General features: G+C 37.9%; 3 protein-coding genes across 3 annotated transcripts; 2 read left to right on the top strand and 1 right to left on the bottom strand.

Annotated features, from left to right (window-relative positions):
- Positions 1–11,213: 11,213 nt before the first annotated feature.
- GCK72_004738 (uncharacterized protein) lies at positions 11,214–11,492 on the top strand (the record flags this gene model as incomplete). Its single annotated transcript, XM_053724863.1, has 1 exon — positions 11,214–11,492. The coding sequence occupies one exon, from the start codon at positions 11,214–11,216 to the stop codon at positions 11,490–11,492; it is 279 nt and encodes a 92-aa protein (XP_053589057.1).
- A 970-nt stretch (positions 11,493–12,462) lies between these two features.
- Positions 12,463–23,450, top strand: GCK72_004736 (uncharacterized protein; the record flags this gene model as incomplete). Its single annotated transcript, XM_053724862.1, has 9 exons — positions 12,463–12,508; positions 12,760–12,965; positions 13,239–13,441; positions 14,285–14,542; positions 15,774–15,934; positions 19,151–19,677; positions 20,383–20,573; positions 20,620–20,745; positions 23,360–23,450. The coding sequence occupies 9 exons, from the start codon at positions 12,463–12,465 to the stop codon at positions 23,448–23,450; spliced, it is 1,809 nt and encodes a 602-aa protein (XP_053589056.1).
- On the bottom strand, positions 16,816–17,521 carry GCK72_004737 (uncharacterized protein; the record flags this gene model as incomplete). Its single annotated transcript, XM_003097088.2, has 3 exons — positions 16,816–16,981; positions 17,306–17,396; positions 17,455–17,521. 3 exons carry the CDS (start codon positions 17,519–17,521, stop codon positions 16,816–16,818), a joined length of 324 nt encoding a protein of 107 aa, XP_003097136.2.
- Positions 23,451–23,721: the final 271 nt, after the last annotated feature.

The following is a 23,721-nucleotide window of genomic DNA, read 5'->3' as shown; positions in this document are numbered from 1 at the left end:
TACTGTACTGGCCATAAAGAATGCGACACTTGCAGTTTTTAGTTGAAAATGATCTACTTTGAGTGTCTGGCACGGCCTCCCTGATAGTCTCACAATATCGATTGTTTATGGAGTGTATAGATCACAAGTAGAGCTTCATTTTTGTAGTTGACAAATTTTTTGTACGGACACTCAATAGAGAGTTATGATTATTCTAAGGAGACAGCTCAAAAATCGCATTATTTTGCACTGAAAATAGTCGATTTGAGGGAGTAATTACTTTGACGGTATGTAACTTGCTAGGGAGTGTCCGTACAAAAAAGTTGTCAACCACAAAAATGGAGCTTTACTTCTGACCTATACACTCCTTAAACAATCGATCTGGTAAAACTATCAAGGAGGCCGTGTCACAGTCACAAAGTTGATCATTTTCAGCTAAAAACTGCAAGTGTCGCAATCTTTATGGCCAGTACTGTATGTTATTCGAAAGCGGGACTTTCTCACAATTAGAGAATGAAAACTAGCAGTTTTGATTATCTTTATTTTTGACATTTCTAGAAATAAGAATATGTATTGATCGCAGACATAAAATCACCAAATTTGGATGCTGGTCGGCGCCGTTGACAAAAATAGATGTTCGTACTTTTTGGCGTTCAAGCCCAAAGTGCGGTATGGTCAAAACTCATGTTCAGTCTACTGAAATGCTGAAATTCTAAAGTTGAAAATGATTGTCTTGCGACAATAAGCTTGGTCAGGCCCAAATTCAAATGTTATTTATCAAAACGTAAATATCGTCTTCGGTTGCAGACCAAGTGTCAAATAGTTTTCCCGAATTCAAAATTTAACAAAACAACTGTGAAAAAGTGTAAATGCAACAATCACATATTTCTCACAACAAAAAAAGGAAACACTCTATTAATAACTCTATCAAATAAATGTGTGCCTCCATAAACTATCACTATCAGAATATCAAATACTGCCGTGAAAGAGACGAGTCTTCCATTGTTATTCTCCTCCTTCTTCCACCGGAACCTTCCCAAAGTCTCATTAAAAACAGAGACTCCAAGTGCAAGAGGAAAGCAAAAAAACAATGTTTGCCGTGTGGAAGTCATTTCGTCTCAAAGTGATGACCACACCGTCTCCTGGCCAGTCTTCGAATTAGTGCAAAAGGACCCGAGTTGATCTGTTGTCTAAACAGACTTCCGAATGGAGAGAGGGAGCAAGAAGAAGAACTGGCTCTCTCTCTCTTCTGCCGAAATGACCGGTGGGGGGGGGGGGGGGAGAAGGACAAAGAGCCATTGAATCATTATCAGCTCCGAGTCATTAGACGGTTCTGACGAAAAAGAAGATGCCCACCAAAATTTCTGATTCCAGTAATCAGGTATGTTGTCTTTTCAATGTAGTTAGTGTTAATTGCATAAGTTACTTGGTTTTTTACATTCATCCACTAGTTTTGACATAGCTTTGCTCTGTTGCAGCGAGCATAGCTTCATAGTTCTGTAACTTTGATCAGTTTTTTTTTAAATTTTCTTACTTCTGCTGTTGAACACCGAGTAAGTACAAATTGAATAGAAAACGTACTGACCGTAAAATTGCGACACTTGCCGTTATTAGTGGAAAATACGGACTATCATCCCAAGCGAGTTATCCCTGCTCATTTTGAACTGTTTCGAGCTGTTCACGTTACCGATGAATATCTCGTTAGAGAAAATGGCTCTATTCCAGTTTAGATGTCCTTTAAAAACTCAAACGTCTCAAAAAGCACTTAGACGTCCCTTAAAACACTTAGACGTCCCTTAAAACACTTAGGCGTTCTTTCGCACTCTAATTTTTTTTAAACGTCCCAAAAACGTTTAAACGTCCCATAAAATGTTTAGACGTCCCTTGAAGTCCCAAAATACAGTTTTGAAGATTTAGACGTCCAAAAAACACATTTAAACGTGCCACAAAACATTCAGACGTCCCAAAAAACATTTAAACGTCCCAAAAAATATCTAGACGCCCCTTGAACACTTTCAGTGACTTTTAGTGTTGAAGGGACGTCTTAACAATCTTTGGAAAGTTTAAATGTTTATTGGGACGTCTAAATGTTTTTTGGGACGTTTTAACATTTTTGAACATATTTGGGATCCGAAAGGACGTTTAAATGTTTCAAAGGACGTCTAAGTGTTTCAAGGGGCGTCTAAGTGTTTTTTGGGACGTTCAAGTTTTTAAAGGACATCTAAACTGGAATAGAGCCGAGAAAGTTTATTTAAAAAAGAGGTGAACCACAACAAAAGAAGGCCTAGATTTGATCTACATGCCTAACTTACAGTTAAAATCATATGACACGTGACACATGATCAAAGCCTTCATTGTCAACTGAAACCTGCACATGTCGGAATCTTTATGACCAGTACAGTAACCTTAAGGTGTTGGAGGTTTCATGTCTTTCCAGAACATTTTTTACACGGCTGTAGATACAGATTTTATCTTGTTTTTGAATAGTTCTGTTTTGTTAGTCTGTCTTGTTTCGATACAGTTCTGGAACTCACTGCTGAATTTGATTTTGGGTATCGTTAATTTGTTTTTCAATTCCACAAAATTCTTATCACACATGAACATAATGAAACCGTTAATTTAATTTCGCTAGTACCCTAAAATGAGCGAAAACTATAAAACCTACAAAGTTCAACTTCCTTCAAACTACTGAAAGTGATTAATTACCCTCGTGCTGTCACATTTTTCACACTTTCCACTAATGGCTAAGATTTTATCTTTTTGAAAAGAGTCAAAGTACAACAGGATCATTCTTTCCTTCATTTCCTCTTCTTCTATTTTCAGAACAATCAAAACTCGGATGCACTCGGCAGTTTGGAAGATGGCAGTGGTTTCGAGAAGATCGAGATGAAAGAGAGAAACATTTCAGCTGAAAATACGGGGGAGAAAATGGAGAAGAAAGTTGTCCTAGTTGAGGTATGATTTCGTGTAGATTACGATCTTTTTGTGGGAGGAGCGGAAGAACAAGAAATAGGGATTACTGTAGTAGAAGTAGTCCCGAGTAGGGAAGAAGTAAAGGGTGCAAGGAGGCGGAAGGTAATGATGATGACAAAATATGTAAAGGAAATTGGTATAAAAGATGATGAGGGCATCATGGAAACAGATGGTATCGTTTTCTTTTTTTGGGGGGAAAAGGGAGTTTTTGTTTTTGAAGATGTTGTAAAAATCAGAACTATGGTGCCTGATTCTACTCTTAAATTGTAGTTTTGTTGTTGGAGTTGTGTGTACTAAATTTTCATATACAGTTCCGCTCAAAAGGTTACCGTTTTCAGTGGACACTGACCAACTTTGACAGTGTATTTCGGTTTCACCTGATTGTCTGATAAACTCAATTTTGTGTGGGCTAAACAGAGCAAAAATAGGAAATTATTTTTGTAGTTGATCATTTTTTTTGTAGGGACACTATCTTGAAAGTTACAAAGTGAATAGCTCCAAAATTTCGCTAATGTGCACTGAAATTAGTCGAATACAGAGAGAAATGTCTTTGATTACCTGTAACTTGTTAGAGAGTGCTCGTACAAAAAAAAAGTCTAATACAAAAATTATGTGCTATTTTTGTTGTGTCCAACGAATACAGAATAACATTTGTCGGAGTATCAGGTGGCACAGAAATACACTGTCAAAGTTGGTCATTTTCCACTGAAAACTGTCAATGTTGATAACCTTTTGAGTGGTACTGCATATCGTCTCTTAAAACTCGAGCATCTGAAAACTTGACTCGGTTTTTGTAACTGCGCTTACTGAAATTCTTCCATTTTTTTACGCCTGCAAAGCATACTTGCAAACCGTGCCGAAACGTGCCGACACGGGCCGGCGCGTAACTGGCTTCAAACTCAATGTTATGAGCTGAAAAATATACAAAAATGTAGACCTCGGCGAGTTCTATGTCCGTGGCCTAAAACGGTCCGAAGGGCTAGTCGTTAATGTGCAGCAGGCCGGGAAAAAGAGCCAAAAATCGCGAAAATAGCCAAAAAAGCCGGTCTAGCCCGGCCCGCGGCACATTAACGATTAGCCATCCGGCCCGTTTTAGGTCACGGACATAGAACTCGCCGAGATCTACATTTTGGTATATTTTTCAGCTCATAATATTGAGTTTGAAGCCAGTTACGCGCCGGCCCGTGTCGGCCCATTTCGGTCTGGTTTGCAAGTATGCTGCAAAGAGCGTAAATCACTTCAAACTAGAAGTTATGAATTGAAGTGTACACCAAAATGTAAATCTTGATGAGTTCTATGTTCCGGCCGATTGGCATATTGTTAAAACCATTTCGGTACATTAACAGAACTTTGAGTTCTGAAGAGTAACGCGGTTTGCAAGTGTGCTCTTTTTGCCTCGGAATCTCTTCCATAAATTAATTTTGTTAATATCGGTAGAGCGCACTTTCCCATCCGTTACCTCCTTGATAACTATTCCTCTATACTCCCAACTTGACCCTAATTGAACACATCATATGTTCATCCTTCTTATTTCCTCATCCCTATCTCCAATCAACACAAAACAAAACGAATACGAAACAAAAAAATGTTACTGTTTCTCGATCAAACAAAAAAGAAGCGTTTCTACTCTATTGTCTCCAAAATATATATCATCTTCTTTTTTCTAACCACCTTCTTTTTTTTCCGTTTTTGTCTCCTATTCTGACACTCCTTTCAATGTACTATTTCGAGTGTAAATCTTCTTTTTTTTTTCGTCCCCTTCTTTGACTACTTGCTGTTTCGACCAACTAATGATTATTATCTCTTTCTCTATTTCTTCTCATATGGAATGTGATTTTTAGGGAGAGAGTTTTTTTTTTACTTTCAAGTAGATTTAAGAAGGTTTTCCTGACAAAACCTAAAAGGTTGGCAAGCTGAATTTGCTGTTTTCCAGTTTAGATGTCCTTTGAAAAGTCGAACGTCCCAAAAAACTCTTAGACGTCCCTTAAAACACTTGAAACACTTAAACATCCTTTGAAACTCTATTTTTTTTTGAAACGTCCTTTAAGACGTCCCAAAAAACGTTCAAACGTCTCATAAAATGTTTAGACGTCCCTTGAAACTCCAAAATATAGTTTTGAATATTTAGACGTCCCAAAAAATATTTAGACGTCCCTTGAACCCTTTCAGTGACTTTTACTGTTGAAGGGACGTCTAAATATTTTTGAGCATATTTGAAACCACAAAGGACGTTTAAATGTTTTGAGGGACGTCTAAGTGTTTTAAGGGACTTCCAAAAGTTTTTTGGACGTTCGACTTTTCAAAGGACATCTAAACTGGAATAGAGCCAATTTTTGTTTAAAAATCTAAAGCAAAATATGAAGAAAACTGAAATTTGCCGTGTTAGAACTAAAGTGCTTGTTATGTTAGACAAAATAGCGAGAATTTACTCAAAATTTTCATAGTTTTAGCTTTTAAATCATATACCGTAAAAACTGTATTATTAGAGCGACATGTCGCTCTATTTTTCAACCGCCTCTCAGAAAAATTTTGTAGTTTTAGAAACTCATTAAATTAAACGGAAAAAACACTTTTTTGAAAGTTCTATTTGTTGATCTAGAGGTTACTATTCACGCTGCTTCTGATCAGAACCAAGAAAGTACATTGGGATAATCATATTCATTAATCCTGAGTATAGATGGGTGTCGTTCTATTAGAGGTGTCGTTCTATTAAAGGTGTCGCTCTAATACAGTTTTTACGGTAAATTTTGCTTGGATTGATTGCTTTTCTAAAAAAAACTTTGTAACTCGCTCTAACTCAACATTCCCAACATTGGGATTTTAATTTTCTCTGAGGCTTCTCCGAGGTCTACCAGTGCTGAAGTCATTTTTATTCCCGACTGAAATTTTTTAGTACAGTAACGAACAAAAAGGTATCAATTTTGGCTGTTTTAAGTGGAAAATTTCCAACTTTGACAGTGTATTTCGGCGACACCTGATTGTCCGATAAACTCAATTTTGTACGGACTAAACAGAGCAAAAACAGCACATCATTTTTGTAGTTGACCATTTTTTTTGTATGGACACTACCATGAAAGTTACAGGTAAAGAAAACCATTACTCCCTGAAATCGACTAATTTCAATGCAAATTGGCGAAATTTTGGAGATTTTCACTTTGACAACCTATAACTTTCAAGATAGTGTTCCTACAAAAAAAATGGTCATCTACAAAAATAATGTGTTATTTTTGCTCTGTTCAACCCATACAAAATTGAGTTTATCAGACAATCAGGTGAAACCGAAATACACTGTCAAAGTTGGTCATTTTTCACTGAAAACAGCCAAAATTGATATCGTTTTGTCCGGTACTGTACCTTCCGAAAGTAGAGGTCTCCCCCCTATCCTCCCCGTGACAAGTATCAAACTCTCCAACACAAATATGTTTTGTGTCTTCTGTACTTTCCAACAACATTTTTTTAAACTTCAATACTTTCTCGGATTAGATTACTACAAAAGGTATTAAACCATGCCTAATCCTTTTTTGTCATCATTCACTACTACATATTCGTGATTTTTCGTGGCCTCTATGTAAATATATAGGAAGTGACGTCGTTTAAACGTTCATATTTCTACTATCGGTCAGTCTCTTAAGATTGAGCTCAAAATGTGTATAAAACTCTATAAATTCAAAATTACTTACAATCTTTTCCCTCTCTCTTTCCCTTTTCTTACATTCTAATCATTACCCATTTTCACTTTTAATCAGAGAGACGGAGACGAAGAAAGAAACAGAAAAAAAATGATAAAGAGCTGTAAGTAAGAAGACGACCTCATCATCGAATCAATCTACAAACTGGAGAAGTCAAATCTACTCGCGGAGGATCCAAAATCTGAAAAGGAAAAAATGGACGAACCCATGAATGCACTGCATTGCGATGGGCCGCTTCTGGTGACGGCAAGTCGGAAGGGTACATTGGCTGAAGCAGAGAGAAGGGTGAGTATTTGTTGCGGAATGGGGGTACTAATTTGTTATCCATAATCAATTAATTGGGGAAATTGGGGCTAATTTGTCTGAAAACCAAAAAAAAAAAGAAACAGTAACAGGTTTCGAGGTGGTTGCTCACCGTGGTGATGATACACAGCTAATTACGGTAATTAGGAATACGAAATGTGTGGTACAAGAAATGAGTCCTCGTACTAGAATAAAAATATAGAATTTTGCAAGCGGTTGCAAACTAAATGGTTTGCTGGTATGTTGGATTATTTAGATAAAATACATATCATTTAAAAGCTGACGGCTGGAGGATTCTGACTCTGTTCTCAAATTTTGATTAGCATCAGAACTGGCTGAGTTACGAAGTTTCAAAATGGCACTAATTACTCGAAAAACACAGACTTGGTGTCTCAAAGTGTTGTAACTCAGTTCATTTTAGTTTTAGGCAAAAACTAATTGCATATTCTGAATCCCCACGACGTGAGTTTTTCAACGATATAAGCTACGTCTGAAAAATCCAAGCTTTAGGCACCCTAGGCGCCCCCAGCAGAACCGGGCTTTATGCTCCCAACTATTAAAATATTCCCTACGGCATTATTTGCCGGGTTTCTGTAACCCCCGTTGACTACGAACTACAAAACACGGTAAGCTCACACTAACATAAAATTGAAATAATAGCAAATAATCATGATTTCATATGTGTTTTCTGATGATCACCCCCTTCAACTCACTCGCCACTTTTCAGTCTATGCTCCTCTTTTATTCAGTTTCTTATCAACTGTCACTCTTCGTATTTTTTCAATGTTTGCATAAAACGTTGTATAATAACTTTATCAGGGAGACAGTGGGGGTAGTGTTCTTTGATAGAGATGGAGATTTCCAGGAAAACAGAATTTTCAGACAGAATGTGGGGGATTCAAAATCTATCTTTAAATTTTGGTCAACAGCATTAGTATACCAAGGTTAGAAGATTATAAGCACATTTTTGTTATTACAATCTCGCTCTACCGAAACTACAGCAAACTTGCGTGGGAAGTCATGAGAATCCATTTTTGAGAAGAGTTCGGTGGAGCGCAGTCGCTAAATCCGAGATGCGTTAGTTAGTAGAGGTAACTGCTCTTACTAGGGAAGGCCTCCAGGTGACCGTGGAGTTACGAGACATGACCTATACCATTGGAAAGCTGAGAAAACGCTGATTTCAAATATATATTCTGTTGTTGCCTTCGAGGCCTTGTGTTCAAGAAAAGCAAGGTCACAATTTGGAAAAATGACCAATGATTGCCTTTCTGACACATGTTTTGAAATTGTTTGCAATTTTCGTTAAAAAAGGAAATAACTCTCTATATTTCCAAACTTTGCCCTTGCTTTTCTCGAACACAAGGCCTCGAGGGCAGGAACAGAATATATATTGGGAATCAGTGTTTTCTCAGCTTTCCAATAGTATAGGTCATGTCTCATAACTCCACGGTCACCTGGAGGTCTTCCCTAGGTAGTCAAGCAAAACGCCTATACTAAATTTGAATGCTGAAACTCTTCAAGTACTTTCCTATAGATCCCTCCAAACCCCAGATTGCAAAACCTGACCCCTCTGTTCATCATTTTGTAATCTTTGACACGTTTTCATTCTTTCTCAACGACCTTCGTTCATTCATTAAAAACATATTATACTCCACTCTCCTACCAGTCCACCAGCGACATGCCACGACACCGTCACGTGATTCAGATTCAGGTGTCTTGCAGATGAACAGTAGTTGGATCCATCTGATTGTGTAGGTCCCTGCTCCAGGATATATCTGACTATGATGACGGTCATCACGTTTCTAAAAGTGCATAGACTTCTAAAAATACATACCAATTTCTTAACGACTTCAACCTTTTTCCATCATCGTCCTCTCCCCACATGACCTTCTTCTAGTCTTTCTGATCGAGTGTGATACCTGATCTTAAGTGTGAGGTGTCATATGTTTGAATAATGCATGTACTGTGGAGAAATTGAAAAGATTTATGATGTCGAGTGGTGGACAATGATGATGATAACGACGACAAAAGAACGAAGTAATGAGGAAGTTGGGAACTGATAGATATGAATGAAGAACAAATTTTCATAGGCTTGGCTCAGAGGAGTTGGGAGAGGGCCTCAAGATTCAAGCTATGATCTCAGGGTTGGAGGATTGGGAGATTGGAGCACCAGGTAGCCTTGAGCTCAGCCATGATGCTAGTTAGACATGTCTTAACATGTCTTGGCTCAGATGAGCTCAGGCAACGAAACCGGTATGACAGATCGAAGATTCCGTTAACTTAACATAGAGTACCCCTTTCACTTTAAATCCCCTTAAAAGGTTTTTGGCACTATCCTTTTTAAAAATGCGCTTATGCTAACTGAAAACTGAAAATTCCGCTTCACCTCGTTTTCAGCTTTCAGAAAAGTACCCACAAGCCTATATTCCGATAATATTGGGTCCCACCACGAAAACTACAGTAACCCGGGGGGGGGGGGGGGTTTCGTGTCGAAACCCATATTGCTGGAAACCTGGGCTTGTGGATACTTTTCTGAAAGCTCCCGGTTAGCTGATTATGATGGTAGCATTAAAAATGAGTAAATCTGGAAATCTTGAAAACTTATTTTCAGACACAAAAATTTTTAAAGTGTCCAACAAGACCTTCCGAGACCATGACTTCTCAAAACTATGAGGTTACCTGACCGACTTCGTTGGAGCGAAGTTGCACTAATAATGTATCCATCTGTCTGTCCGTTCGTCCGGATGTCAATTTCAGAATTCCCAACGATCTATTACTTCTCTCGCTTCTTATTACCCACCTCCTCTATTCATTGTCATTATTATGTCAAGTTGACAATGCCTCTGTACTAACCACAACGGACAATAGAACGTGTGGTAGCGAGGGTGCGGTCCCCCCCTCTATTGTCTTCTCGGTGTTGTAATTTATGAGGGTCGGTTCAGTTTTTTCTCTCTCAAAGCAACCAAGGAGAAGAAGAGGTATTTCTCAGTCTAAAGACCAAACGGTTTCCTTCGGGAATGTGGTCATTAGCTGGACGGTTGAGTGGTAATTAGTTTGGAAGAGGGAATCGAATAATTGAAACGTTGCAAACGAGAGTCCTTATAATGAGAATTGTGGAGGCGCGGCGATGGCGCGCCAGACTTTCTACCGTATCCATTTTTTGAAACAATACAAAACAAGTCTAGATGTACATTTTTGTAGTTGACAACTTTTTTGTACAATTTAATCCTGAGAAGATGTCAACGATTGAACTGTTGAGCTGTGTTTTCTAGGTAGTCAACTTCATGCTACTATAATTTTTCAGGGAGGGCCCGGAAAAAAAAGTTGTGAACTACAAAAATGTACATCTAGACTTGTTTAACAAAATTATATCAAAATGTTTAATTTTGGAGCCTTATGAAACCTGCGCCACCATCTCAAGTGTCGGGACACTACCAACGAAAATGGTCACCCTTGTTTCCGGCGCCTTACCTTTCCAGGGACAGCTGGTACAGAAAAGTTGGCAACTACATAAATGTACAACTATACTTGCATAACACAATGAAAAACGTTTTATTATTTCATAAGTTAGGACACTCTACCACCCTTTCAAAGTTATCAATTTGTACTAAAAACTGCAAAAACTGAAAATTTTCCTCTAAAGCTTCATATCTCTCTAGGGTGTTCCCTTACAAAAAAGTTGTCCACTACAAAACTATACACCAATACTCCCTCAACTGAACCCACTAAATTAAAATGAAACCTGAACACACCATGCCCCCGTTCCACCCTTCTAAAGTTGATCGATTCCACACAAACGAGAAAATCAAAAAACGAGAAATCGTCTAGACGATGATGATCATGTGATAAAAGAAGGTAGTAGGTCAAATCGAATACCATAGCTATCGAAATGTCTTTTGATCTACATATAAATGGACATCGGGACACACAGACACACAGACACACAGAAATTCTCAAAAAAGGAATAAGGAGAAAAATGGCATTGTCGTTTTCAAAGATATAAGTCTATCGGGGATATCTTGTCTCCTCCCATCGTCAAGCCATCTCGCTTATCATTATCTTTTTTGACGCTTACGCCGGGTATCGATCGAATCGAGGAGGCTACCGGCTGGTGTGTCCATCATTCCTCCCCATCTAAAAGTTCAAGATCTCCCCCATTCTTCTCAACTGATTACTCTCTCTCACTCGAGAAGAGACCCCGCCCACTTCTAGAGGGGGGGACGCGGACGTCTTCTAAGAAGAAAGTCAGAAGAAAGAAGAACGAAAACGATGACGGCGACTGTTGGACCGTTCGATTTGAGTGAATCTGTCGAGTTTGACTCGACGATTCAGCCACATCCATCACAGTGTGTGATAGTGCCGGTGGAGGAGAAGCAGAAGGATAAGCAAGAATTGGAGGACGAGAAATGGGAGAGGAACGTCAAGAAAAAGGTTACTTTTCATCGTTTTATATCGGGGAGCGTCGCGGTAGCGTCTCGGGAATGGGCTCTTTCTTCTCTTCCCCCTTTGCCTTTTATAACTGTTGCACCCATGGCGCAGACGGTATAGCGCTTGGTTGTCACTTTTGGGGTCACGGGTTCAATTCCTACCCTCGGGAAATCTCTTTTTTCTTTTTTTTTGTCTTGAATTTTCTTTGAAGGTTCTTTGAGGTACTCTTTCCGACTTTTAAAGTCATCATTGGGGTGATAAGTGATAAGAAAACTGGGTAGAAGGTTATTCTCGTCTCCTTTCTTCTTTTTCTCTCTTTTTTGTTAATTTCTGTTCCCTTGCTTTGTTTCACTGATCAATCAACTTCTCCGTTTTTTGATTTTCTACTAACATTTTTTATTAACTCCTACTGTAGTTTTGTAGTCTTTCTGGCGTAGTTTTTTTTAATTAAAAACAAATTGGAATTTTCTCTCAATCCACTCGATTCTTCCATTGTTCTCTCACGTATCTCTTCCAATTATCCAATTATCAATCATCTGTCTCTTATCATATTTTCAATCAGATATCCGTGATTTTTATTGAAATTTTTCGGAATTTTGAGGAATCTCGTGGAATTTGGAAAAAACTGGGATTGTGGAAGGAAAAACTTAATTTTAAATGTTAAAAAAATTAAAATTTGTTTAAAAGTTATGCTTTTCACTTAAAAATTCAAATTTATGGTGGAAAAACTAACCAGTCTCTCCAAAAAAACAAATTTCAACTTACCGCGCAAAATCGCAGTACGATGCTCCGAAATCCCGCCTAGCGCGTGTTGTTTACCGTAAATCTACACCGATTTTTCCTCTATTTTTTTTGCAACGTGTCGCTATATTTTAGTGTTTATTCTCGAAGACTCGGAACATTTTCGCTCGGAAAAATGGAAATAAAAGAAAAGAAAAAAGTCTACGATGATGTTTGACAACATTTGACGCCTAGTATCTCCGTTGTTCAACCTACTTTCTCGCCTTTTCTCTCTCTCGGTTCTCTTTTTGCTTCCCGGTGTCTTTTGTAAAAAGAAATCATTATATTTAGCTAGGCAGCCGATTCGGATATGAATTCCACTTTCATCGATATTGATTCTGAAACTGAGATAGCTGGTCAGTGGGGTGAATTTTTAGTTTTTTTTGCTTGAAAAATTGGATTTACAGTACTTAGAATGGGAGAGAAGTTTGTTTCAAATAAAAACTTAATCTAAATAGGCGATCAGCATTCTATACAATAAATTTTGTCAATTATCGATTTTTTAAATGTAAAGTTTGCAATTTTTCTCAATTTTTTACACTTTTTTCTCCTCTAAAATCTCTAAAATCCACACAAAACCCTTAAAACACGTCCCATATTTCTTCAGCAATGACAGAACGAGTCCGTTCCCGACATAAAACTCGAGTCCCTCACACTTCTGAAGATGTCATGGCTTTCGAGCCGGACGTCGATTTCTCGACGGCTGGTGGCCACTTTCCACGTGTCTATTTACCGCAAGAGGAGAGGAAATATAGCGACGGAGAGGAGGAATATGATGATGACGATGACTATCAACATCTATTACCGGATCCTGTCAGTTTTTAACAACAAAGAAAAACTGATAAATTGTGTAATAACTAACAAAATTGGACTTTTAACTCAGAAAAATACTCAAAAAAAGAACAAAAACCGATAAAATATGGAAAAGCTTTATAAAATCGGGGAAAAACTCGTAATACGGTGATGAATAACTATGGAAAATTCGGTTCGTTCTCGAATTTTCGACAGAAAACCAGGAAAAAAGTGGATTTTTCGCCGAAAAAATCAGTATTTTCCATCTCGAAACCAATCAAATTCTCTTTCCAGAACGTGGACCCGAACTCGAATTGGCTGAAACGTACACATGACACATTGAAAGGAGACATCTCATCCATATTATTACTATTATTTCTCTATTTACTTCAAGGAGTTCCTCTCGGTCTTATCGGAGCGATTCCTCTGTTATTATCCAGTAAACATGTATCATATGGATCACAGGCCATTTTCTCGTTTGCTTATTGGCCGTTTAGGTAAGCGAGGCTGGCGCGTCGTTGGCGCTTAAAAGGATTTTTTAAACTTGAAAAAACAAGAAAAATTAGAATTTTGCTTTAAAATCACTGAAGATTTCTTTAAAAGTCGTTCAAAAATGATAAATCTGTGTTTTTTTTCATTTTAAAAATTCCGAATTTAAAAAATTTCCGAAAAGTTTTTTTTTTCTTTTTCGTAAATTTTTAAAAATTAAGAAAAAACAAAGATTTTTCAATGAAAGGAATGTAAAAACCCCAGTTTTAAACGAAATAATTCGAATTTAAAGCAAAATTCTTTTTTTTTCTTGATTTTTTTAAATAAAAATTGAATTTTGCTTCAAAATCGCTGAAAATTATTTTAAAAATCGTTAAGAATGGGGTTTTTACATTCGTTTTAAATATTAAAACATTTTTTTTATTTCGAATTTTTAAAAAATTTCCGAAAAAGTTCTATGATTGTATTGAATTAAATTTTTTGATTCCGGAGAATGAAAACTGATAGGAAATCTTTTAAATCGCGTATATTCGATATTATGAAAAATAGAACTTTAGAGCTTTTTTTGGAAATTTTTTTAATTCGGAATTTTTGAAATTAAAATGAAACCCTTTTTTTAGTGAAACGAATGTAAAAAGTTTTTACTAAAACCCCCCATTTTTGAACGATTTTTTCATAATATTTAGCAATTTTTTCTCATTTTTCTTGGTTTTTCAAGTTTAAAAAATCGTTGAAAAAGTCTATTTTTCGTCAAAATGAATGCGAAAAAACAATTTTTCGCGATTTTTAGTCAAAATTCCCGTTTTTCATAATTTTCCCTGATTTATATACTAAAATCTTCATTTTTTCAGTCTGAAACTTCTCTGGGCTCCAATCGTCGATTCAGTATGGTCAAAACGTTTAGGACGAAGGAAATCATGGATGGTCCCTTGTCAATATCTCATTGGACTTTTCATGTTATTTCTCTCGTTTAAAGTGAATGATATAATGGGAGGAAACGATGGATCACCCAATGTTATCTTCCTTATGCTCATCTTTTTACCATTGAATTTCTTGGCAGCCACACAGGATATTGCTGTCGATGGATGGGCGTTGACTATGTTGTCGAAGTGAGTTTTACGGGAAAAACGTGCTCAAAATTAGAGATTTCTCGCAAAATTCGATTAAAAACCACTAAAACTGTTCCAATTCCTGCAAATTTTCGCAATTAATTTGATTAAAATTGTAACACCGGAAATTGAAATGCATTGAAGCATAGTCCCTGGCAATGTCCTTGAAATCGAATTGTTTGTTTAGTTAGTCTTTAGAAATGCAAAAAATCGAAACGGTTTGGATTGAAATGAAACGAAATAAAGGGAATTCCTTTTTCATGGGAACTGGTTTAAAATTGTTGAGTTCAAAAGAGGAACATCGAAACGCATTAATGAATACGATAAAGCTAAAACCCACGCGAGAAGAGTTTCATTCAATACGCTGAAATTTGCTGAAAAAGTTCCGTAATATAATTTCTGAAGAAAAAACAACTTTTTGTCTTCATTAGGGATTTTCTCAAGTGATCATTTTTCGGTTTTATTCATGTTTCGAACCAAAATTTGAAACTTTTTTTTGAAATTTTTGGAATTTTTTTTGAAAAGAAAACCTAGTTTTCAACAAAAATTGTAGAATTCCATATAAACCTTAATGTGGTAAAAGTGCTTTTGCTCTGAAATTTCAAAACATTTTGTCAAAAATAGGTACCAATTTTTGAATCCAAGCCGAGGCGGCTCGATTTTGGATGAGTCTGGGAGATCACAGTAATGTGGGCATATGTTTTTAAAAGTGTAAGAAAGCATGGAATATCCTGCTAATTATTTTTACAAGGGTTTAGAAAAATTCTCGAATTTCAAAGTGATCAGTGCTGGCCGAACTTTTGCTTTTGGTTTTATAGAACAGTAGTTGCGATCTTTAAGTTCAGAAAGGGGAAGAGCTCACGCCTTCTAGAAACGGCTGGCCTACTTAGAACTGACCACTTTACGATTTTGAACTTTTAAGGCTGGCCTCACAACTCGTTTCAGACGAATTTTCGGACCTGCCTCCAAGCGACTTTTCTCTTTCCCGCAAAATTCTGAGTCGATTCATATCAAAAAATCTATTTTTGGAATACCTCAGTCCCCCTTTAAGGCTGAAAATTCGCGATTTGGAAGTTGGTTTTAGGTTTTTGAATATCACAGAAGGAATGTCCATTATTTAGATTACCGTAATCCCCTCTCCAAAGTCACAGTTTGAAATTCAAATACCGGCACAAAAGCTATGAATATTTTCCGAGTTTTAATCATTTTCATTTCAGTCTGATATTTTCAGGAAAAACGTCGGATACGCCTCGACATGTAACGCAGTCGGTCAGACAGCCGGTTACTTCCTCGGAAATATTGTCTTCTTGGCTCTCGAATCATCGACATTCTGTAATGATTTCTTGAGATCCAAAGAGAATCATTCAGACACTGGAATCGTTGATTTGGCAGGTAATCCCTTGTTGACCTAAACTCTAGTTCCTAGTTTCCAATCCACTCCTTTTTATTTAGTTCTATTTATTTTTGTTTGGAAAAATGACGTTTTTTTTTCTTTTAAACTGGTCTCGACGATTGCTTCCTGAAAACCGAGGAGAGACCCTTATGGCGCGCGAAGTTGTTCCCCGGGGAGCTAATAGAATGAATTTCCACTTGTTTTCTAGAAGGGTTTTGAAAAATGGAGAGAGAGAGACGAGTTATATCGAGAAATTGAGTGCGAAGTGACTAGAATTTTTGAGAAAATCTGGAAATTTTGAGCTGAAAATCATTGGAAACAGTAATCTGGGGCGCCTGCGACGCGTTTACTAGAATTTTTGGGAAAATTGAGCTGAAAATCATTGAAAACGGTAATCTGGGGCGCCTGTGGCGCATTTACTAGAATTTTCGTAAAAATCTGAAAAAAATGAACTGAAAATCATTGAGAACAGTGATCTGGGGCGCCTGTGGCGCGTTTACTAGAATTTTTGAGAAAATCTGGATGAATTGAGCTGAAAATCATTGAGAACCGTAATCTGGGGCGCCTGGGGCGCGTTTTAAGCAAACTGCCGTAAAAACTAATCTCTGTCGTTGAGATGTTTGTCCGGACGGATTTTCAGTTTAGTGGAAGTTTGGACATGTGGACACACAGACAGACGAGTTTCCTTTTTGCTGGACATCTGGACATACCGATACACAAATAGATACAGGATATCTAGACACACAGACAGATACGTCTGTCCGCGTGTCTTAATGTCCCTATGTCCCATTTTCGATCTAGTTTTTTAACGAGAAAAAGTGCTCTCCAACTTATTTATTTCAAGAAATCAATCGATATTACAATTGTCCACAATTCGTTTTCAACAAGTCCTTCCAATCCAATAATACGTATCGAACAGCAACATCTCGCACGACGTATTCTTATATTGATCATAGACAGCACTCATTCCATAACCGCCCCGCTCACTGACAATCACCGCACTCCACCAGAAACCGAAGCGCTCCTCGGCTTGTTGTTTTAGATATCTGGAAGTTTTTGAGTGAGGAAAATGACGATTTTATTGACATTTTTTGGTGGAAAAACGCAATTGTTAGGCACTTTAGGTATACAGACAGCTGGAATTCGGAATAGAATCCGGAAATATCATTTTAAAGAGCAGGTGGAACCAAAAATGCACTTTTCCCCAGTTTTTACGTGGTATTTCTGACCTTTTTGTGATGTTTTTATCACAGAAATGAGAAAACACGTCTGGCGCGCCTGAGACGCGTTCTGACGCTTTTGTTCCTACAGTACCCCCATCTTCCTGGGATTACGGTATCATATCGTCAAGAAAAACAAAGAAAACTCACTTGGCTTGATAACTATACTGATGTGGATAGATTCCTACTGTCTCCAGTACCAACTCCCGCAACTTTTCCGATTTGCAGTTCTCTCGTTTTGCTGAAACATTACTATTACAGTAGGAACAGCTACAGTAACCCTAGTTGTTGACACGTACCCCTCATTGCGACGGCAGTTGAGATGACAGCAACGAGAAGAAAAAGGGCGACGAGACGTGTCGGCATACCGATATTCATCTGCCTTCTGAAAATGGAAATGTGGAAGGAAATTGGTTTCCCCCTTCTCTTTCTTCGTTTTCTTTAAAGGAAGAGAAGCATAAAAAACGGAATGGGCGGAGCCTGACGAACTCAGATTTCTTCTCTCTCTTTTTGAAAAGAGAAGAAAAAAGCTCAACTTTTTCCGCTTTTTCGGGTTTTATAGGCGATACACAACCCACGCCTCGAAAAAACGCGCAGGGTCCATAGACAAAGAAGCGAGTTGATTTCTATTTTGGAACGAGAAGAGCGAGAAAGAGCGAATATGAATAAGAAGATACATCGAAACAAAGAAAAAGTTATACGTATGCGTGGGAGAGATGGGATTTCCCGGTTTGACAAGTGCAAGTGACGTTTTGGAATGAGAAGTTGGAGACGGATGTTCATAGATATATAGATTGAGTTTGTAGGAATGGATGACGGGGAGTATTAGAGTTTTAGATTGAATTCAGCTAAGCGTCAGAACTGAAAGGAGAGACTGTACAGTGATACGGATAGCGATAGGGATAGCTTTGTCTATAATTGATTTTCCAATTGAGCAGTTCGAACTAGAGCTAGACAGAGTTTTCAGCTTGCCAATTGAAGATTTTGATCTCATCTACGATCATAGCAAATAACATTAACTCAAGTGAAGTTGACGCTAGACGCGCGATAAGCTCGAAAATATTTTCCCGAGATTCTGAAAGTCAAACTCGGTTTCGAGTCGAACTGATCTAACTCTCACAAGGGCAGTCTTTGGAGAGGCGGAAAACGATCTATAAATTTGGTCAAAGGTACATTCGACTACGCTGAGTCTATTTCTGTAATCAAAACCTGCTAAATGTGTCTGCGAGCCGAGTTATGAGCTCTCAAACTTTTCGTTTGGAAGCTCAACAATTCGAAAAGTTTGAGAGCTCATAACTCGACTCACAGAGACATTTTGCCGGTTTTGATGGTAGAAATGGACTCCGCGTAGTCGAAAGTACCTATGGCCAAATTTATAGATCGTTGGAAAGCCGTGTCTCCAAAGACTTCCATTGTTAGCCATCAGAGACCTTTAGACTTAAGTTTACTACAATCTGTGAATATGTTACAAAATGTGCAAAAAGATACAGACATTCCTATGATAATAATGAAATAACCTGGAAAAATCGCAAATCGCATGTTTTCAGTCCAAAAATGTTAAAAGTGGTCAATGATGGCCGAACTTTTCCTTTTGTGTTACTAGGCCAGAGGTAGCTACAGTTCCACGCTAGCCTAGAAACCCAAGCACTGACCAAATTTTGAATTTTTGGAGCTGAAAAAGCAATTTGAGAACTTTAAGGGTTTAAACATCATAAAAATGCCAATAGATTTCTACGCATTTTCAAACGCTTTCCCAGATTATCGTAATCTAGTCAGATCCTACGGATCACAGCAGCAATTATTAAAAAGGGTCAAAATATACATAATAACGACAATAGTAATAAGCTGACCAGACCCTTCCAATTTGTTTATTTCCTCTCTCAACACAGCCTGAAACCGATACTCACTGGTCAATTTATGACACCCGAACCGTTTAGTCCCCGCCCAGGAAATCATCAAAACAATAACAATTATTCATTCATTCTCTCTTTCCAGGATACGTATTCTTCTGGGGATGGGTATTCATCATCACAACCACTCTCGTCCTCATTTTGAAACGAGAAGTCGACAAATCTGTGCCATCAACTCAGAATGTGCCACCAGGAGAGGAGGAAGAGGAGATGGAGCTCGGCGTCGCAGAGTCCTATACAGTACTCTACAAAATTATGAAACTGAAGCCTGTCCTCTGGATGTGTGCGATCCTATTGACTGGAAAACTGGCGTTCGCCGCGTCGGATGGAATGACAAGTCTGAAATTGATCGATATGGGGATCCCCAAGGATCGTCTTGCTTCTATCGGAGTCTTTCTGACACCTATGCAGATTCTTTTGCCGTGGATGATTGGAAAATGGACTGCCGGGCCACGCCCACTGAACATCTTTCTGTTGGCATTCCCTTATAGAATATTCATTGGAGGAGTGTTCGCTGCACTTGTCTGGTGGACGCCTCACTTCAGACTGGCCGATGGAAAATTCGAGTATTCTGTGTACTTTGTCTGGATTACTGGATACATTTTCCATCAGGTAAGGGAGATGGATGGGGACATTTGGATATGTGGATAGACAGACAGACGGACATCTGGGCATACAGATAGACATACAGACAGACGGACATCTGGACATACAGATAGACATCTGGACAGACAGACAGACAGACAGATGGACATCTGGACATACACACACACACACAGAGTTATTGAATTCAGAAATCTACCAATTTTTTTGGGAAAAAAACATGAAAATGAAATTTTTTGTATAAAATCCGGGGTTTTTCCAAAGTAAAACCCTTTTTTGACTGTTAAAAGCTTATTTTCCCAAATTTTGGCAATTTTCAATGAAAATTCTGAAAAAAAAACCAATTTCTACCAAAAAACGACCAAGAAAAATGAGCTGAAAATCAGGTTTTTTGAGACCAAAAGCCTTAATAATTACAATTATAGCAGGTTTTTCAATCAAAAAAAGTCTGAAAATGGGTCGAAATCAGGAGGAAAAAAAGAAAATCACATTTTTAGTGCTCAAATTTCATTATTTTTCCAAAAAAAGTTCTGATAACTGGTTAAAAAACCCCAAAAAATTACGTAAAAACGGAATTTTTGACATCTGGACATACAGAAAACAGATATTTAGACATTTAGACATCTGGACATACAGAAACACAGACATCTGGACATACAGAAACACAGACATCCGGACATCTGGATTCACAGACACACATGTCTCTTCTTCCAGCTCGCCACGTACTCAATGTTCGTCTCAATGATGGCATTCATCGCCCAAATCTCGGATCCACGAATCGGTGGAACCTATATGACAATGCTGAATACACTCAACAATTTGGGCGGAAACTGGCCGGTTACTGTAGTTTTATCGGTGACCGATTGGTTCACTTATAAGGATTGTGTCGTCAAAGGGACCAAAGAGTGAGTCTAGGCGTGTGGACATCCGGACAAACATCCATTTTTCCAGTGTTCTCTACTCTTGTAATACAAAAGTATTGGCTGATCAATGTTCGAATGGTGGTGATGTTTGTGAAGTGGCAATTGATGGATACTTCATTTCTGTCGCTGTTTGTTCATTCATTGGAATTGTTTGGTAAGAAATTATAGGACATCTGGATGGACAGACATACAGACAGGTTATAAGAATAGAGCTTTAGTTTTTATCTTCAAAAAATGTGTCTTTTTACTTAAAAAATTGGAGAAAATCGGCTGAAAACCATGAAAAATCGAGGAATTGCCAGAAATTATGCAACTTTTTTTGTAAATTCAAGTTTTCACAGTTTTTTGAAATCTCTAGACATCTTTGACTCCCCAATTTCAAAAACCTATGTGGCAAATGCGCTCTAATGGTAATGTTGTGATAGTTGTCGTACTTCTGATTGATTTTTTGATCGAAATATCAGCACGACACGCTTCTTACAACCGCGCTCTACCGAAACCTAAGAAAATAGTGTGCGAAATTGAGAGACTCAGAGAAAAAGAGACATTTTTCAAGCGGATTTCGGTGGAGCGCAGTTGTAAGAACTGTGTCGAGATAATACTGCAATTTCCACTATAATATCAATAGAGCGCGTTTAGTCACTCGTAGGCGGAAGATATGCCCGAAATTTCTTTTTTTTTGGGGGGATTCGCACCAAAATTTTCAACCAACAAAGTTTTCACCCAAAAAGATAAAATTTGGAAATTTTATATGTTGCCCCACGCTATTTTTACCACTTTCGGTAGAGCACAGATTCAGAAGCGGATAGAAGACGGAATATTAGCACGGAACGCTTCTTACAACCGCGCCCTACCGAAACCGAAGGAAATAGTGTGCGAAAGTGAGAGACTCAGAGAAAAGAGAAATTTTAAAGGGGATTTCGATGGAGCGCAGTTGTAATGCTGCGTCCAAAGTAACTTTTCCGCGGAAAATCCGCGCGGAAAAAGTGTCCAAAGTAGCCATTTCTTTTCCGCGTTTTCCTCTGCGCCTTTAAGGTAATCGCGGCGAGACCAGCTCACTTTTTTGGAGGGAATTCAAAAAAAAAATTTAATTTCGAAAATTTAACTTTCCCTCCTAAAAAATGCGCTGGTCTCGCCGCGATTACCTTAAAGGCGCAGAGGAAAACGCGGAAAAGAAATGACTACTTTGGACACTTTTTCCGCGCGGATTTTCCGCGGAAAAGTTACTTTGGACGCAGCATAAGAACTGGGCCCCGAGCTAATTAAAAAATGCATTTCATTTGCTTTTTTTTAATTAAAAATGCCGTCGATTTTCCATTAAAAATTTCACCGTTTTCCATTCCCGGAAGTCATTTTTGAACTATTGCCTTTCTTTGACCTATTAGTCGCGTCAGAGTACTTTCCTCGTACTTGAAAATAGTGTACCTAATTCGAATCTCCTAATTCACTTCTTTTCACGAAATCAAATCACAATTTCAATTCGTAGTTCAGGTCAATTTTCGTAATCACTTTTTATTACAAAACCGCAGAAAAAACTTCCGTTTCCCCTCGTCTCCTATCATTTTTTGACCTTCAAATTTCTGCTGATGTGGAAATAGATTTCGACCGAGAAAAAGAGGAACACACCCAAAACGAATCAGAATAGTTGTGATCTGATTCTGCAGAATTTATAGATGAGAGAGAGATATAAGGAAGTCAGATTCTTGGAATACTCCCTAAGTTTATGATAAAAATAGTCGAAAATCATATGGGAATCTGCAAATTTTAAACAAAAATGTTCTAGTTTAGTATTCAAAATGTGTCAATCCGGACATCCGGACAGATAGGGAATATTTTAAAATCTTGAAGTTTTGCACCTGTGGACATCCGGACCCACAGAATCATTTGGAATAGGAGTAGGAAAAATTTTGAAAAATCAGATTTTTGATCAGTTGACTTAAAAATAAGTATTTGAATCAAATTTAAATGTTCCGACATCTAGAAAAAACAGATAAATCATCCGGACAACCGGACATCTGGACATCTGGACCCACAGAAAGACGGATATCCGGACATCCGGAACCACAGATAGATGGACATCCGGACCAGAGTTGTACGGAATGCCATTTTTCAGTTTCCGGAATTCGGAATCCGGAACTGGAATAACATTTTTCGATTTTCGGAATCCGGAACCGGAATGAGATTCTACATTTTTCGGAATACGGAATCCGGAACCGGAATCAAATTTTTGAAATCCGGAATCCGGAACCGGAATGTCAAAAAACCCGGAATTCCGGAATCCGGAATTCGGAATGATTCGATGAACTTGCAAGGCCAAGTCATTTTTTCGAGTGTTTTTGATCATATATAAAGTTTTAAACTACTTTTGAGGATCAAAACTGAAATAGAATTACTATAGCTGTCTTTTAAACTCAAAACAATTTCCAAATTTCAACTTCTGAATTCCGGAAAAAGGAGACTCAAAAAACCGGAATCCGGAATCCGGAACCGGAATCATATTTAAAAAATCCGGAATCCGGAACCGGAATGTCAAAAAAAAACCCGAAATTCCGGAATCCGGATTCCGGGCAAGTCTGATCCGGACATTCTGATAATTGTGCATTAGGTATTAGCGGACATCTGGACTCGCAAAAATTTAGAAAACCGCAAAATTTAGATCAAAAAGTCACTTTTTTAAACAGAATTTCTGATTTACTGTTCAAAAAATCACAAATTTTATATAAACTTGAATATACCAAACTGTCCCCCTCAATTTATTTTACTTCCAGGTACAAAGTATTCTACAACAAGATCAAATATCTCCAAAAGATTCCACGCAGTCAGTGGAGAGTGTTCCCATCAAGATCGACACCAAATTAGATTCCTGTGTTCCAACCAAAATGATCTATGTATAAGGCATTTTATGTGATTTCTTGTGTTTGAAAAAAAAACAATTTTTGATTATTTTTGAGCTCTTCCGCCGTCCCCCATAATTAAATATTCTATTCGGTTGCCCCATCTCTCTCTCTCCTCCACAGCTTTCTCCTCTCTCCCGTCTCTTCTAGTTTCAAATTGTTTCTCTCTTTCCTGTCATTCTATTTGTGATAATAAGCCAAGGTTAGTGATTGAAAATTTTCAATTTCAGTTTTAT

This window comes from Caenorhabditis remanei, chromosome II (genome assembly GCF_010183535.1).
Source record: "Caenorhabditis remanei strain PX506 chromosome II, whole genome shotgun sequence".
Classification (NCBI taxonomy): Eukaryota; Metazoa; Nematoda; class Chromadorea; order Rhabditida; family Rhabditidae; genus Caenorhabditis; species Caenorhabditis remanei.
Note: the sequence above shows the minus strand (reverse complement) of the source record. Positions and strands in the feature narration are given on the sequence as shown.